An 18,635-nucleotide genomic window follows, 5' to 3' on the forward strand; every position below is an offset into this window, starting at 1 on the left:
CTTGAGTTTGTAATCATCACTTTATTGCAGCTTATCACGTAAACAATATATAAGACCAAAAGTGTTGTGACTGAGTGGACATGCCCATTTTATGACATGACACCTCCAACAGTCTGCTGTTTGCATGGAGCCCGTAGAGAGCACTGGCAGCTGGAGGCATGTGCTTTTTCTGCCCATATGAAGTCATTTTGCAACCCTACACCACACTGTACAAAGCCCAGCCGAAGAAGGGAGGCTGCACGAGACACGAGCAACAAAGACTAGAATAAAAGTAATGAGCTGGAAAGTCAATCATATGAAAATGGACAGAGGACACAAAAACACAACAGCTGAGAATATCCAAGTTTAACAAAAAAATCACTTTAATACATACTTTATTTCTGAGAATAAAATCTTAAATATTTGAATACTTTATCGACAGGGACACTTCCCGCCATTTTAATCAAATCTCCTTCCTTATATAGAGGCTATGTTTATGTAGATTTTCTTGACAAGTTTTCTTGTTTTTTTTCACAAGTTTTCCTGTGTTTTCTCCTCTCTCTTCTATTGGTTGGCTCACTATGGCTCCCCTCTTTGGATTTGATCTTCCTCCTTCTCCTCTCCAACTCTTTCTCTCCAACCCTTAAGATCCTCTTCTTCTACATTAAAATTTAATTTCTGTACCTGGTGGAGAGAAATAGGATAGTTTAGAGAAGGAAAGGATTACGGGACACATGATTTGGTTGACAATGGATACTGACACAAGGACACTTTAGACACATCAAATGGAACAACACTTAAATTATCTTTGCAGACAAACAAGACATCACTGAGAAGACAGGATGCTATCTACAAAATAACCTCTAAATCGTCTCACTTTGGGATAAAAATCTACTGAAAGCAGCAAGCAAACTATTTCGGTGAAGGCATTTTGTACAACCATGATAATCCCATTGTAAAAGATTTGTAAAAATAGGTGTGGCTACACAACAACCCCTAACTTAGTTGTAATTTAAGCATAATAAAACAGTGTTTATTAATGTAACTGTATACTGGTATGCATTATCTGCTCATTATCCAGCCTTTGTTGAGGAATACAACAAAGTAGATGCATCATGAAGGATTTATTATATGTTTATCTATGTCTATGCTTTATGCGGGACGCCGACAATATCAAGCATTTTTACAAAGATGGCACAAGAGCAATTATTGGTCACACTCCTGCATAAACGACCAACAGAAAGCAGCAACTCAGGTGATAAACGACCTCTGAGGCATCTCTTGAACTCAAAGGATATCAGATACAGAGAGCAGCTCTCGGAGATCTCCTCATTCATTAGTCATCATGTCACTTTGAACATTTGTGACAGATGTTGAATGAATTTAGTAGAGAGAAAGGTAGAAACCAGAGAAGCACAGGAGTGTGATCATGTATAAAGTAGACACTGCTAAGGACAGATGGCATAATAACATCTCGGACAAAGCAGAGAATACACCATGCACACAAACTACTTATTGCAGCTTGATGTGTGGAATACCTTGATTTAGTTACAGGCTAATGGTGGTAGGTTGAGTTTAGTCTGGAAATCAATAAGGGGTTAAGTGAGTTAATGATGAGGGAAGGGTGGAATAAGACAGATGAAAACAGACATGATGAAGTGATCAAGTGATAAAAGAGATGATAGTACGGGATGAAGAAGAATTCTGTTAAAATAGTAATACAAAATTAGCTAAAAGAGATGACAGTATTAATATATTAAAATGAAATTCTCAAAACTGTTAGTCTAGGTATGTCTTGATTTTTTTAAATATGTTAGAGTGAGCAAAAAAAGAGGATACTTACACTCAATGTAGTTGCGGGCCACGAACTTCAGCACCTCATCAATGAGGATGACGGGGAAGGAAAGCTTCAGGACCATCAACCACTGGTCAACGTTCAAGTGGGTCAACTTGAAGACCATCTGAGGGGCAAAAGAGCGGAGAGGGTTAGAACTGATGGGAGACGACAGCAGAGAGGAACTACGACACAAGCTGCATGTCACAGAGAGCAATATTTCAATATGAATCGGCTGACTTACGGGCAGGGGGTCAACATAGATGATCATGAAGTGAAGGGACATGGAGAGGGTCATGGCAGACAGCAGCCAGAAGTTGCTCCATGGGGGCATGCGCACCAGAGACTGGTTCTCAGACAAGCTTGAAAAAAGAACAATAAAAAAGTTAATACATGTCTATAAAAAACACCGGAGTCATCATCTCGTGTGACTCAACCTTACCTGTTGAGAGCGTTGCACATCTCAATGGTGACCAGCACGGACAGAGCCATGGTCATGGGAGGGCAAGCCTCAAAGATATGGCAGTCAACGCCGGCGAAGTCCTCGTTGTCAGCGTGGCACTGCATGAAGTGGGACTGTACAGAGGAAAGGGAGGTTATTTAGTGACTGCTTGTTACTGTGTTTGAAAGATAACATGGAAGATACATTAAATACAGCCCTTTTCATACTGGATTAAATGAATGCAGAGAAGAAAGTTAATTTCCTAAGTGAAAATTGTGCTTTTAAAGCCAAAAAGGATAATTATGACCAGCAGTATAACATAATGGAGAGACAGGGTTAAAAATAACGTCCTTTTAGTGGAGAAAAGAACCCCAGCAGGATCACAGTTTGAGAAGTTTCTTGAAATATAGTCACCATTATTACAAGCATTGCCAGATCTCACCCTTTTTCTCCGTTTTTTAACTTTATTTTGTACAGCTTTGGATAGGACAGTCATTGTATTATTAAAGCTGTTTATGAAAAATAAAAATGATGACGCTAAATTGTATTTTGAAATTGTACATTTGTCTCTTCCAAGTTGTATGCTCGTTATGGAGGTTGATTAAATAAGAAATATGTTTTAGTATAATTATAAAATTAAAATAATAATAAAATAGAGAGAGAATGGTAAGTTACCAGCTGGTAGTAGGAGACACCGGGTCCCTCAACGTCATAGATGAACCAGTAGGCAGCACCTCCAACAGTGGCAGCACCGACGTATCCTGTGAGGGAGACATGATGGAGTCAGTGTAGGCCCGGGTTATTCCCTGCATTCAAACAAAATACAAACACGGTATCCAAAGTCGTACTTACCACCAATAGCCATGTATCTGAAGAACAACCATCCGGAGATCAGGGGCTCCTTGGGGGAACGTGGGGGCTTGCCCATGATGTCAAGATCGGGGGGGTTGAAGCCCAGGGCGGTGGCGGGAAGACCATCAGTAACCAGGTTGACCCACAGAAGCTGGACGGGGATCAAAGCCTCGGGCAGACCCAGGGCAGCGGTCAGGAAGATACTGAGAGAGGGAAAGAAGGGTTAATAATCAGACAAACGGAGACGGAGAGAGAAGGCTGAGGTGTGTGAATCACGTCAGCCACTCACCAGACGACCTCACCAACGTTGGAGGAGATGAGGTAGCGGATGAACTGCTTCATGTTGTTGTAGATGGCTCTGCCCTCCTCAACAGCACACACAATGGAAGAGAAGTTATCGTCAGCCAGGACCATCTCAGAGGCAGACTTGGCAACGGCAGTGCCAGAGCCCATGGCGATGCCGATCTCGGCCTTCTTCAGGGCAGGGGCATCATTCACACCATCACCGGTCTAGGGAGGGAGGAGAGGACGGATGAGTTCAACTACTCTCAAACTGCACACATGTACAGACGAATAACCTGACACAAAACCACAGAAAGATCTGAAATCATAGTCTGTGTGTTAGGTGATCTTACCATAGCAGTAATCTCATCGAATCCTTGCAGGAACTCAACAATCTTGGACTTGTGGGAAGGCTCCACACGAGCGAAGCAGCATGCTCTCTTCACAGCCTCACCCTGTTCGTGGAGGGGCAGATCGTCAAACTCACGTCCGGTGTAGGCCCTGCCTCAACATCCTGCTCCTCGGTGAAGATGCCAATACGACGGCAGATAGCGATGGCGGTTCCCTTGTTGTCACCTGAAATATGGAGGAGGAGAAGTTCAGTGAAGTGTCCTTAAAATTGCAGTTTCTGGGATGTGAAACTGAAGAACTATATTGACTTCCTAAAATGCTGCAGATAACAAGGACTCAGTGGATATTTGACCAAATACAAAACCCACACTAAAACGCATTGGTTAAATTATATTTCCTTGCAACAGCTAACAAAAAATACCAACTAAATACTATATAATTACTATGTAAAATACGTAATTCATTTTATAATTTTGTACATTAGGTTATAACATGTTTGAATTTAGATTTTCATTAAGGTTTTAGGTTAAGTTTTTATATAATTAGTGATAGTAGAGTCAGTGTGTTGTTCTTAAGGTCAGCTATAACTCCACGGTCTGTAGCTGCAGTGCATAGAAAATACATGGCTCGAAAGAGGTGTTGCAATGGCGCCATCTACTGGAATGTGTAGTATAAAAAAGTGTGTGCTCCTTTTTTGACATATTTTGTTTGAAAAACTACTGACCTAATAAAACTGAAATTATATTGTATTTCTTTTTGCTTTTTGTTGTATTATTTTTGTGTGATACGTTTATTTTGCATTCAGTTAGATCAAGTTTACTAACCAGACTTTTCATTGTTTATGTTTGGTTTTGTTTGAGTTTACTGTAAATACTTTACTCTGTCAGAATGTATAAACTTAAATGATAAATTACACTACATTAATACGCATTTTCAGCACTAGATGTTAACTGCATTTCGTCATATCAGCACTTGTACTGTGCAATGAAAATAAAGATCTATCAAGTCTAATGACGGCACATTTCTCTATTGATAATTCCTCCAGCCCATAATACTAACCGGTGATCATAATGACACGGATTCCAGCAGCTCTGCACAGCTCGATGGAGCCAACAACCTCCTTACGGGGGGGATCCAGCATACCCACAACACCAACAAAGGTCAGGTCAGTCTGAGGAGAGAGACGTGAGTTCAGTCAAAGGGTTCACATGGAGAGTCACAGTCGTACCATGCATCTCTTCATGGAGGCGCTGGGCTCTCACCTCGTAATCGGCGAACTTGGTGGAGTCCTCGAGGTTCATCTCATCCATCTTCAGGGGGCTGTCACGGGTGGCGAGGGCCAGGCAACGAAGGGTGTCACGGCCGGTACCCCATTCCTTGATCACACTCAGGATCTTGTCCTTGATGGAGCTGGTCAGGGGCACGCGGGTAGTTCCAACACGCACGTATGCGCACCTGTCAATCACACCTTCTGGGGCGCCCTGTGGTAGAAAACAACGATTATCTCATGTTGGGTCGAATGCTTCACAGTCAGAGTGCAGCTGTCTGATCAAAGGCCGTGTGAAGAAAGAGAGGAGCAACTTGCCTTCACGAACATCTTGGCACCACCATCACCCTTAGTGGGAGTGCAGTACACGGACATGGACTTCCTGTCACGGGAGAACTCCAGAGTGACGTTCTTCTTCATGAGCTGCTTGACAACCTGTTGGATAAAAAGCGTTTTATTAGAAAGGCAGATTGGTACAAAGTAGTACATTTTCAATAAAAAAAACCTTGCAAAGAATCTTGCAAGAAAATTAGCTATTTTTTTCAGCTGTTGCTCAAAAATGTGAGTTTTGTAACATGTAGCAAATAACAGAGGGAAACTTACTGAGCAACAGGCGTTGGCTCTGTCAACTCTAGACAGGCTCTTCACGTTGCTGTTGAACACGTTCATCTTCTCAACCAGGCAGGACAGGGCGGTCTCGGTGGCCTCACCAACCTTCTCATAGATCTTCTTGCTCTGGAGATTAAAGAGGAGGATTCAGATGAATTAACTGTGGCAAGACACAAGGTTTTCCAGTGAAGTGTTCTATTGTGGTGCACCTCGGACCTTTTTTTATTCCTTTATAATAATTATCATCCTGCTGTGTATTCTCATGTGTACGCTGTGTTTCTCTCTTATATTCTGTTCTGCTTTAACAACTGAATTTCAGAATTTCAATAAAGGTCCATTTCATCTTATCTTAAGCACCCTGCACGACCTTATGACTTTACCTCGTTGTAGTCCAGAGAGGAGTCGTTGCACAGGGCGCAGATGGTTGCCATCTCAACAAGGCCATCGTGTGAGCTGCAGTTGGTCTTGGCACCGTTCTGGGAACTGAATGACGGAGAAACATTAGAAATAAATCAGAGTGCACTTTTATGTATGCCTGAGTTTGAAGAATGAAAACCAGCTTACACTTCTCCCTCGGGGGTGTACTTGGAGCCAGAGATATCGAAAGCATCCAGGTCAACATGGTCGCCATCAGCGTTCTTGATGATGAACATCTGGGGGCGGAGGAAACCATTTTAATTGTAGGCCAAACAGTCGCCAACGCAATTTACCTTTCTGAGTGTGAACAGTGTTTCACCCACCTTGGTGACACACATCTGGTTGGTGGTGAGGGTTCCGGTTTTGTCGGAGCAGATGACGGAGGTGCAGCCCAGAGTCTCCACAGAGGGCAGGCTTCTGACGATGGCGTTCTTCTTGGCCATACGGCGGGTACCGAGAGCAAGGCAGGTGGTGATGACAGCGGGCAGACCTGAGAGACAAGTTAGGGTGAATGTGAAGCGGTGGAGGAACACAAACACTAACTCTGTCTGCAGAGGAGGGAGATGTACTCAGATCTTGTACTTAAGTAAATGTAGAAGTACCAGAATGTAGGAATACTCTGTTACAGTAAAAGTCCTGCAATTCAAATGTTACTAAAGTAGCAAAGTATTGGCATCAAAACAAGCCAAAAGTACTAATTATGCAGATCCATTTTAGAATAATATATATTGTGTTTTGATTATAATTATTGATGCATTAAAGAGTCATTGAAGCTGGTAAAGGCGCAGCTAGTTTGAATAATTGTTTACACTGTAAGGTAGCTTGTGAAGGTTACTCCAGGGGTTACTAAAGTGTTGATGTAGTGGAACAAAAGTAAAATTATAACCTTTGAATTGCAGTGGGGTAAAAGTACAAGGTACCTCAAAATTGTACTTAAGAACAGTATTTGAGTAAATCTACTCAGTGACTTTACACCACTGTCTGACTGCCACTTTCCGCTGTTAATAGCGTGCTTCCCTTACCCTCGGGGATGGCAGCCACAGCCAGAGCCACAGCGATCTTGAAGTAGTAGACAGCACCACGGATCCATGAGCCACCGTGGACGGGGTCGTTGAAGTGGCCAATGTTGATGGCCCACACGGCAACGCAGATCAGGGAGATGACCTTGGACAGCTGCTCGCCGAACTCGTCAAGCTTGGCCTGCAGGGGAGTCTTCTCCTGCTCAGTGGCAGCCATCTGGTCACGGATCTTACCAATCTCAGTGGAGACTCCGGTGGCAACAGCAACACCAATGGCCTTGCCGGCAGCGATGTTAGTACCCTACAGAGGAGAGAGAGGTACAGGTAATGTTAAGGAAATTTACAAAGACAACACACTGACACACAGAATTCCTCGATGTTGGTAAATCACTTACAGAGAAAAGCATGTTCTTCTTGTCCTGGTTGACAGCTCTCATGTCGGGGACGGCCTCAGTGTGCTTGATCACACTGACGGACTCACCTGAGAGGGAAAACACAACATTTAATCAAAACTGACGAAAGCGTTTGGACAGAAAAAACACATAGTGGAATATTTAGGGTTTCTTGTAAGCTTACCAGTGAGGATGGACTGGTCAACACGCAGGGTGGTGGACTTGATGGAAACAAGCCTGATGTCAGCGGGGACTTTGTCACCGACTGTTGGGAATCACAGAGAAATCGTCAGTAAAACAAATGTTTATAAAAAGTCATAAAATGAATCAATATGTTATATATATTTGACATAAAACAAATGCAACTGTAGTGAATATGCTTATCTTCAACCTATTTGCACCTCCACAACAACCCACACATGGTGGGGGAGGGGGAGGGGGCAACAGGTGTGTAGAAATGAACAGAAGTGGGCAATGGCAGTGAGGGGAGAAGAGGTGTGGCAGGTGCTAGTTGGGGGTATTTATACTCAGGATTTCCTTCAGTCAGCATGTTTTAACAGCAGTGCTTCTCATATGTCCTTAAAAAGACATGCAGCTTTGCTATCAGACACATATATCCTGAATATGTGTGTCTTTTCCCTTAACAGAAATGTAAGCAACGCCCTGGATCTGTGTGCTGTCTGCTGGTGAACTAGTGGACACAACAGGGATTTTATTCCCCTTGTCACGGTTGTAAACATTTACATCTGGTTTTACTTAAGAAAAAATGATAAATTTTGACATTTCTTACCAGACACCTCCACGATGTCACCAGGGACAATTTCCCTGGCCTTGATCATCTGCACACTCTTTCTGTCAGAACGGTAAACCTTGCCCATCTCAGGCTCGTACTCCTTGAGAGCCTCGATGGCGTCTTCAGCGTTACGTTCCTGTGGCACACACAGACAGAATAAACAGTCATTTAAGAGTCCAAAGAAAACAGGGGGTTCAGCTTGATAAAAAAGTATACATGAGTCATTACGGACAGCAGTTACACACTGAAACACAACCTACTGATGACGAATGAGTAATATGTATAATCTGAAATTACGATTGATAGTAGGTCTTTTTATTTCCAATATTACCAATAACTGTATCGACAGTGGCACGGATCTATGTAAAACATTTAGAAAATTAGAAAATGAGCCTAGAAATATACTATTTAGAGGGATTCAATTAAAATAAGGTTACCAATATCAGTAAAAAAAAAATAGTTGCTGATTCTGCCAGTGCCAATTTCCTCATGGCATGAAGAGCATAAAGTGAATCATCTACCACCTGTCTGCAGATTACATCATATTAGTCTACTTAAATTGAAGTTAGAGTCTATTTATGTTTATAAAATGTGAACTCTATGTTGTAACATTAACTTGAGAGCGACTGATCCTGGGTAGGAGACATGGCAGTAACTGGAGCCTGTGTACTTTCTGTCATCGTCTTATTGCTCAACACGCCGGGCCACGTCACTGACCTGCCACACTCCAACAATGGCGTTAGCGATAAGGATAAGAAGGATGACAAAGGGTTCCACGAAGGCGGTGACGGTCTCTTCACCTTCCTCAAACCAGGCCAGCACCTGAGGTAAGAAGAACAGATCAGTGTTAGTGTGAGCACAGAAGAGGAGGCAACAAGTGGGCCAAACCGCTCCTGAGAAACAACGTGCAAATGTGTCCTAATCTATCGTTTAAACATTTGGATTGTGCCTGAATGAAAATATACCTTGCAACTTTGAAACCTGGTCTGTAATGTGTTAAATCTGAATAAAAAAATGGAACATTTGCGGGGATTGTGGAGGCTGTCTGTTGTTAACATGTGCACTTGCATGTTTCACAGTAGTTTGTAATCACATGCAACAATGTGAAAAAAAAAAGGTGTGATGATTTTAAAGGCGTATTTATTCAGGCCTTGTCAGTTCCTATCTTTCCAAGTGTTAATGCCGGTTATTTTGATATTTATACGTCATAATATAATTACATAATGGACGCTAATTTGATCTCAGTGTCCCGTTACTCCTTGCTCCTTCTGACTTCAAGCCTCTCTCCGCGGAGGCCCTTCGTTCCTTGTTTCAGGCTTGACCTTTCCCGAAGGATTCAGTTTCTCTCCTCAGCTTTGGGCTTTCTTAAAATAAACCCAAACCCCTCAGCCCCCCTATACTTCCCTGACCCCCATCTCTCACTGGCTCCTCAATATTCGCCTTCTAAGGCCATCATGACAGCTGCCCGAAGGGGTGAAAGCTGGGTATAGGAATTAATACACCTCCTACAAGCTTGCAATCTTTCTCCCTCCTCTCAAGTTGTCATCCTCAAAAATAAATGGAAGGGTGGAGGGGGATAAGGAGTTATCGGGACAAAGTGTCAAGACCTTAGTGATCAACTGCTGCATGCTTGTTTACTGTAAGAGTGTGTGAAGTGGGTTTTAAAGTTAATGCATTTTAATGACCTGTTTATAGGATGGTTATCAAAAATTGCACCAAAGTTATTGTGTCAAAAATAGAGTTTAAAAGAGTTTATTCTTTTAAAAATGAATTGAAGAGTGCGCCTGTTCTTTAATAGGTAAAAGTGAACTGTCTGATCACACGTGGTGTCAGTGTCCCGTGGAATGTGTTGCTACTATCATGTCAACTACAAATCCTACTGCTGTTACTTGAGTTTGAAAGGAACGTAACAGGAATAGCCAAAGTTTAGAATTACTGACCTGATTAAATAAATAACTACTAACACTTGTTCACTTACAAAAGAGATGCAGGCAGCCAGCAGCAGGATCCTGACAAGCAAGTCCTCGAACTGCTCACTGATCAGCTCCCAGATGCTCTTACCTGAGCCAGACAGAAAATAAAGAGAATATGAGTCAATGGATAATTATCGAGACATTAATGATCACTGAAAGTGTATTTGGGTTCAAAGGGAAGTGCTGAGAGTATATAATGAATGGATTTAGAAAAATTTCTTCCATTTTTCCGATATTTGTGGCTAGTTTTATGTCATTAGTATGTATGCATCACTCAATCAAATTGCTGCCTGAATGTATTGCTATTACAACCCTTTCGAGAGCATTAATGATGGTCTAGTTCATATCAGGTGTCTGTAAGCTCTTGTTCTGACTCAAATACTTTGTAAATGTGGCTGGATAGACACTTACCCTCCTCAGCGGGCAGCTCTGTAGTTGGACACCAAGGTGAAGGAAGAGAACGAGAAGAAGAAAGAGGAAGTTTAGTTAATTGAAAAGAAACATGGCATTCATCAAGTTACATTTTCATCCAAACCTTGGCAGAGTAAGTTATACTTGGTTGTTGGAGATGGTAAATGTTACCTTAAAGATCATCGGTTTCTCACATTCTCTAACTTCCATCTTTACAGGCTTAATTACTTTAAGAACTGTATAATAAAAAATAAAAAGCCATTGTGCTCTTTCTGCTTTGACTTCTGACCTAGGCCAAATCACCGCAGTCCCTCTAACTTGATAAATTCCTTAAATATTAGAAAAAATTAACATTCCATCAAATGGCAGCTCACTTAAATGTCCCAACAGAAACATCGCTGTAAAAAAAAAAAAAAATGCTTTACAGGAAATCACATATTACAGGGTTCTGTCTACTGCCATTCCACTGGGTATTGATTAGCAATCATATTAAGGATTATTTAAGAAGTACGCCATCTATGGACCTCCCATTTATCCCCAGCCTAAAATTATCCATCTCTCCTGTTAACGCCTGCCCCATATATCACCCATGAAGCTTCTTGGGCCATCACCTGTCTCTCTCGCTCTCCAGCCATCTTCTTTGGCCATCTTTAAATAGCTCTTTAAAGCCCTCAAAGTCTCTGCTTCTCAATGTCCCTGCATTTCTACCAGCTGTTGCAAATCCTCTCTAAAAAGGCATCTCATGCAAAATCTCAGCCCAACTCCACTAGTATCTCCGCTGACTCAGGAAGACATCTCCACAAACTATCCAAGCAAATGAACTTTGTGAAATATTAAAAATGCAAAAAACATTCTTTTTTCTTTAACTGTGAAGTGAGAAGTTCCTCTATGTGGCCTAATGGCCAAATATGAACTTTCAGAAGGCCTCAAAACCCGCCCCCAATTCCCGCAGTCTCACCATTATGGCCATATTTTTCCAGGTTCTTCTTGAACTGGTCGGGAGAGAGACCGGTCTCTTCATTCACCCCGAAGTAGCTCAGGCATTCTGCCGGAAGCTTTGCGTGGGAGTTCTCCATCCTCTCTGATTAGACGTTAGATTTCCCGTCTAACCGTGCTTATCCTCGCTCTTTGACTTCTTAGTTGTTGTCTGCAGTTTTTCACCCTTGTTCCACCACCCTCACCTAGAAGTGCGGCACACTCCAATTCAGGAGTACTGGTCTGACAGAAAGAGCGATTATCTGCATTCATGTTCAGGGTTTTATACCACCAAAGGGCTCAGGATTGGTGGATACCCCGCCGACACACGCCCCCAAATTCCAGCATGGGACAGCATGGTGGGGGTGCGGGTGGGGTTCGAGGTGGAGCAATGGGGAGGTGAGATGGTAGACTTGGACAGGAACTGAAGACAAGGCTTGGATTTGGAGGGGGGGGGGGGGCAAATGCAGGAGAGTGGTGGTGAAGAGGAGGGGGTTCTACACCGAGGATGAAAATGAGATCTGTTTTTGGAACATGCATGGTCAGTGGAATAAGACGAAGGGAGAAGGTGAGAGAGTGAGACAGGAGATCATCCAGAGGGGAGGAGAAGGGGGGAGAGGGGCGCTTTGAGTGACGGCTCAACTGGTTTCTGCTGAGGAAGGTGGCCGAGCCGCAGTCAGAGAGAGGAGGAAGCTAGTGAGAGATAGTGGAAGAATCATTTGGGACCATAATTAGTTGGCACTTTTGCTTTTGAGAGTGTGAGTCATGCACGTCTGCCAATTGACACATAAAGTTCAAAGGTCATAGCATAAACAAGCACTGCATCAACTCCTCTGGTCGACACATGCACATTTAAGTTCTGCAGACCCACGCATAATAACAGAACTGACAATAAGCGTGGTTAAATAAGACGTTGGAAAGATCAGGAAAAGTGAGTGTGTAGGGGAGGAATGATGACTGCGGGACAGGAATGCCAAGAGGAGAGCCAGAGTGTCACACTATCGCACTGCAGAGGAAAAGCCGCGGCTGCACATACAGAAGGATCAACTTTTATTCCTCTTTTTTTTATGAGGAAAGGAAAGCAGCGGGGAGATATACAGCGGCTTAGGTAGATGCACGACAGATGATCCGGGGACACACATTTCTATTCAGTGAGGCACAATGGCCTCTTGTGGTGGATTCACAGCATTGAAGCAGTCATTGGGAAATAAGAATACACAAGATTAACTGAAATGTGACTATTCATATACCCGGGTTCATTAGCTTAACTTTGCCTGTTCCAGTTACATGTCATTGAGTGTAAATTCAGCATTAACCCTATTGTCGAGCCCAATCTCTGTTGATTTACAATTTGTTTTAACAGCAGTTAACAGCGGTAAATGCACAGCGGGTGGTGCAGACAGGAATTCAAGTTGCTGTTGCTAATCAATACACTGACAGGTGTTCCTGTAAGAACAGCAGTGGTCACAGCTCACCACCTTTGACAGCTACAGGCCACATTTTTGCTTCAATCTATTTATTCCTGTGTTAGTTTGTTGTGCAGCGTCACAGTGCCAGCCAGAACCAAAGATATGCTCTTACCCTTAAAAAAAAGGCATTATTGGCAGTAATTGCATAATAAGTCGCATTCTCCTATATACGTTTATTTGGGGTCAAACTGTTCCAGAAAAGTGTTAACAGCTGTCTGGGTTATACTGTATGTCTGTGATTGATTTGACTGTGTCGTGTTTCATTTGAATGCCACTGTCACTCAAAGTCTGGCAATCAAGCATCAGACAAATTGTTCTCGAGGGAAAGACAGATATTTGGCCTTTGAGATACAGTGTGTTGACCTATGGATGAAAAGCGATATATGTGATGGCTTTGATGAAAAATAAATAAATATGTGTGTCTTTTAAACCAATTGAAACTTTACGGTGAATGGTAATACCGTGACATTTTGCTTAGTATAAAATAATGTGTTGGAGCATCATAATAAAAATACGGCTGCCCTTTAAATGTTTGCAAAGTTGTCAAACTTCACACTGCGACACTACACTTCCTTTTATAGCCGACAAATGCTGCTCACGCTTACATTGTCTCACTTTGTATTCAATGAATTATTCATTTACCAACACCTAAGTCCTCAGTTCAAGCGAGGATTGTTCTTGTGACCGAAAGACTCCCATCAAGGTGTTAACGAGCATTGTGTGAGCTTTAGCATTCCTTCCTAGCTCATAAAGATGATGACTGCTCTCTCGATGTAGAATCATCAAAAGGGTTTACTTCATTTCAAAGACTTATTCATATGAATTGATTTGTACTCCTCAGATTTACAGTGCTTCATTTAGGTTGTAGAAATGAGCTAACATGAAAGGGAAGCGTTTTTATGTAAAGTATTGTTGATTTGTGGTTTGAGGGTGTTTTATACAGTAATCACTTCTGACTGGATATTGATATTGTATGTGCAGTTAGAGAAAACACTGTAGCAGAGTGGATATGTCTAGTAATGGTGGATTCAACTCAGGTGGTACAGCTGAAGGGCGGCCTCTTTAATTACAAGATGCACATTATTTTGTATGGAAATGAAACATATGCAAACAAATGTTTTTCAAGATCTTTACAGTGTATTTTAAGATCTATATTTGTAAAATTAGATCAACTTTACTGTAAAAAAAGTAGACATTTACAGTATTTTTAGCCTATTGATAAGACAAACATGAGCTCCTGCTACTCCTTCCCTGAGAGTTTTTAAATAGGGAGCTTTTTTTTGTGGCAGCTTTCATGTTTCCAATCAGCTGCTGCTGACCAACTGACCCGGCCCTCTCACCGGCTGGTGAGGGGGCAATTCCTTTCCGGAAATGTACAGAAAATAACTGTCCATGATATATTTACAATATGCTCTTCGTTCACTGCATATTTTACATGTTAACACAGTAACGTTTGGTAAAGCACAAAACTTACCTCCTGTGTGAAAAACTGCATCGCTCTAAGTTTCCCTTAAAAATACATTGCAAAGTAAATTTGTCTAGAAAAAACACAATTGCTTTACACAACTATAACAATAATGCACAATATAAAATGAGAAAATTGCCTCTAGTGAGAATCGGGTCTATTTCAGTTTGATTTTTTTTTGAAGTATTGAAGATTATTTTGTGTACTTGTAATAATTTCCCATGATTTCACTTGAATTCCAAATGATATGAAACTGATGAGTGTGCAAACTCGATTGTGTAAATGTACGATCCACACTTCAGTTTGTAATGTATCTACAAGCTGCCCAAATGTGTGTGTTGGCCTAATTGTAACCTAATTAGATTTCAAGTGCTGACCCATATCAATTTGGCATTAGCTTTATGTCCTATGCACTATTTTGTTCCAGACATGTTGCTAAAACATCTTATCCCATTTTGTTCTGCCAGTGTTCCCATCTCTGTTTCACACAGCCGTTCTCCGGGCCTCAGCTGTTGTGCAGCCGTTCTGACCTCTGAGATTTGGGGGCTGTGATAGGGGTCGGCCTGTCAGTGTCTCCCTCAGGGCAGAGCAGTGACATTTAACTCAATATCCCAGAAGGATAAGGTTTCCCCCGCCGTCCCCTCCATCTTCCGCCTCAGTCTATTGCTGTAGTGTCAGTAGCCTGTGGGTGCGGGGACTACTACAGCGTAAACCCCGTGAGTTGGGACACCCGTCACCTCGTTCTCCCAACCGTGGCGCTAACATGCCACGCCCTCGTGCCAGGCTCAGGGATCACCATGTGCCGCCTTAACCCATCGAGGCCTCCCTCCTCCACTTGTGAACTCAATACATGTTCCCAGTTCGGTTCGAGTGTTAAGTACTGTGGCCGTGCAGCTGCAGCACGGTGATCTTATGCAACTAAGTCTGTCTCTGCTGACTTGCACGGCACATTCGAAGTGAGAGGGACACGGCCACATTTATCACTTAAAGACGCGGGGCTGGGAAAGACTGACATATTTCCTAAAGAAGGTTATTGTCATTAACAGCACGTTCTCAGGTTGCACGTTGCACGCTATCCAGTTGGTCTACATCGCCCAGTTGTAAAAAGATGTCTATAATAATGTCGAGATGAATTTGCTGGAAGTTATAAACAGGTTTTACTCATCTAGTCGGACAAAAAAAACACTTCTTTATCAGCCAAGAAGTGCAATAATGATAGTAGCATATTGATTTAAACTCGTAGGGCCCTCAGAAAGCACAGGCCTACACCAAGGCCACACTCACTGTCTTATCTGTGTTAACAAAAGTGAACAAATATTTGTTAATTTCCCCTGGGATTTAGCTCATGCTACACCCTTTCACCAAGTTTCATGAAAAACAAACAGAAAAAAAAGACTGGAAACCCTAAAAACACAACTTTCTTAAAGGTAATAACACTGTCCAACTCTCCAACAGGGAGAAACTGCATCAGCATCGTCTCTCCTGCTCTTGCATCCACATTCAAATCTGCAGCTTTAAAGCACATGCTAAATAAAGTGGGCTACCGAAAGAATCACAGACAACATAACGTGAAATAACAATGTGTTATTGACAGTGAGGACATCATTAGTACTGTGCAATAAGGCAATGGATAAAGGAGCTACAGTGTCAGTGTTAGCGGGGTACTTGTTACAGCATTAGCTAATAGTAATAATAGAAGTGGCAGCTGAGTCTCTGAATCCAGAATTCCTCACAAGTTATAAATAGAGCAGGTGACACTGTGCTGCTTGGGCATGGCACCACGACAGCTTTGCGGCTTTTTTATTTCACAATGCTGAACCTTTAGCTCAGGCTCGTAAGTCTCGCTTTTAACTATTGGGGTAAAAAAAATACGACTGGATGTTGGAGGGAGCATTCGACTCCACGGTGTCGTCAACATCGATGTGGCACATTGGGCTAAAGACTTCCTGGATGTTCACACCATTCCTCACACTTAGGGTTTACTACATAAGCCCCTAGGGAGCTGATAGGAAAGTGAGCCTGTTGATCAAAAGTGGCTTTCATTCTCCTGATGGCTCATCAGTACCTTGGCCGGCACAGCATTTTCATAATGTTGTTAATTCACTGGCAGAGACTTTTTATTGGGAAACTCAAAGCCTGCTGAATCAAACATCAAGCCTCTCGTTAGCTTCGCTGGCTGAGATGAAATCATTCTTACAGCTGCCTACAGTCACTCAATGTACATTCGATTTATGGTATGAGTTCTATACTGTATAATGAGCACAATTCATAGTTTGATGTTCAATCGTATGAACTAGAGAGCTGGTGGTAACAGGTTACACATATTTGGTCAGTTTGGGCCCTTTTTTAGTAGTAGTACTTGAAGAAGTTTTAATGCCTCGTACTTTTCCTCTTTTTACACAAATACACTCGCCGCTCAACATGTGAACGGACATTGGTGGAGCCATTACAGTTTTTTTCCATGCTTACATCCAACTGTCAAATTTGGAGCGTATGGGAAATGTATTGTGAATATACCACACGTTGGTTTAGCTGCTAATTACTGTCACTTGTAAAATAATTTAGATGACACATCTTATTTCTATTGGAGTCCTTGCTTTAACATATTTTATGAAGTGCTCTGTCTTCACCTCAGATGAAATGATCAAGCCCTTATCTCCCAAGTTGGCTGCAGAACCAGCTTTACATACGTGTAAAATAGACTGGCACCTCTCTATTTATTACAGGGATATTATTTTTCAAGAAATACACCGTGTTACTGTTCAACACACAAGTATGTTTCAAAAACATAAGGCTGCACAGATTTTTTAAATGCCTGCACATGAAGAAAATCCTCCTGAAGTTTCATAATAGCCATCATAAATTAAACACCCTAGTATCTCAGCCCGGCATAGCTGGATGAACTAGTATGTACAGTATTTGGTATCACCTGAAAGATGAACTCTTGGACATATACTACATCTTCAATGTCTTGTCTATTTGGAGCCCTCTCACCAAGACACTCTTTAGGGGTTCATCGCTCACACGCTGAGAACAGTTAACCTACATAGACAAGAAACTAGGACACGTCTGAATCGTAAAACTGACCATCACAAAAATTTGAAACATAATCCCAAAGAAGCGCGCAGGGAGAATCTAAAACCACCTAGCCAGTGACGCATTGTGACCTACGAGGGCGATTGCAGGTCTATTGCCCCATAATAAACGTAGAGAGGATTGTACTATTAAAGGAGGCACGAAGCAAGGGGGTTTATGTCAGACGCAGTTGTGGACTAGATATTTATGTTTCATAACCACGTTGTCTGAACATGGAGGTTTGGAAAGGGGAAATATTGTTCTTGCAAGGTAGAAATAAACGGTTCTTAAAAATGTGTTTTCTGGTTGTTACCCTACTATACTAGATCATTAATTTGCAGCTAAAGCTTCTGTTTGAAATCAATCCTATTCAATCACCCTGTATCCTTCACCTTTCACCTCCTTGTTCCTGTAAAAGGAAGCCAAAATGATAGACAGGGAGACTTAAAGAAGGGTGTTGATGACAGCAAGACGAATGAATGCAAAGAGCCAGAGAAATACCTAAGAAAGAAACAGGATCCTGTTATGATAAATATAGAACGAGGAAAATAAAAGAGAGAAGAGTTTTCAAAACAGCCACCTCGACAAACAACAGAAGCTGAATATTATTCTAAAAACTATTTCAATTCATACACATGTAGAAATTGAAGTGTGATTATGTACAAAAGGTTGCAGCAACTCTCAAGACCATAGTTGTTTTTATTGGTTATACACCTAGCTCTTAGGAAATGCTTACGCTGCCTTGGAAAATGTAAAGCAATGAGCATTTTATGAACCAAAGCTTTGACGGTGGTTGTTGCAGTTATATGGATCGTCTGCTCGAGGACCCAACGGAGCTCAACAGCACCTCCGTGTGGACACCAGCAGAACACATACAGAATATTGTGGCCTAATTATCCCCTGCCCATGATAGAGCAGTGGGCTATTGGCCACCACTGAAACCGTCATTAATATTTGAGAAATATTTTTCATCATATTAAGTTCCATTTTTATATCATTTAAAAAAAACACAAGTCAAGTTAAAGCATAT

At 42.0% G+C, this 18,635-nt stretch overlaps 1 protein-coding gene across 1 annotated transcript; it reads right to left on the reverse strand.

Moving 5' to 3' along the window:
- Window position 1: 1 nt before the first annotated feature.
- On the reverse strand, window positions 2-11,863 carry atp2a1l (ATPase sarcoplasmic/endoplasmic reticulum Ca2+ transporting 1, like). The gene is given in 25 exon segments (XM_063892801.1): window positions 2-663; window positions 1,518-1,559; window positions 1,823-1,940; window positions 2,058-2,175; window positions 2,256-2,389; window positions 2,931-3,016; window positions 3,108-3,310; window positions 3,397-3,617; window positions 3,743-3,897; window positions 3,900-3,965; window positions 4,800-4,911; window positions 5,003-5,221; window positions 5,326-5,442; window positions 5,611-5,742; window positions 5,997-6,099; window positions 6,181-6,269; window positions 6,357-6,523; window positions 7,056-7,353; window positions 7,448-7,533; window positions 7,629-7,709; window positions 8,235-8,373; window positions 8,955-9,059; window positions 10,216-10,298; window positions 10,622-10,639; window positions 11,580-11,863. Coding segments are annotated over 24 exon segments (2,973 nt in total). The 5' UTR covers window positions 11,698-11,863; the 3' UTR covers window positions 2-663; window positions 1,518-1,554.
- Window positions 11,864-18,635: the final 6,772 nt, after the last annotated feature.

This window comes from Eleginops maclovinus, chromosome 10, assembly GCF_036324505.1.
Source record: "Eleginops maclovinus isolate JMC-PN-2008 ecotype Puerto Natales chromosome 10, JC_Emac_rtc_rv5, whole genome shotgun sequence".
Classification (NCBI taxonomy): domain Eukaryota; kingdom Metazoa; phylum Chordata; class Actinopteri; order Perciformes; family Eleginopidae; genus Eleginops; species Eleginops maclovinus.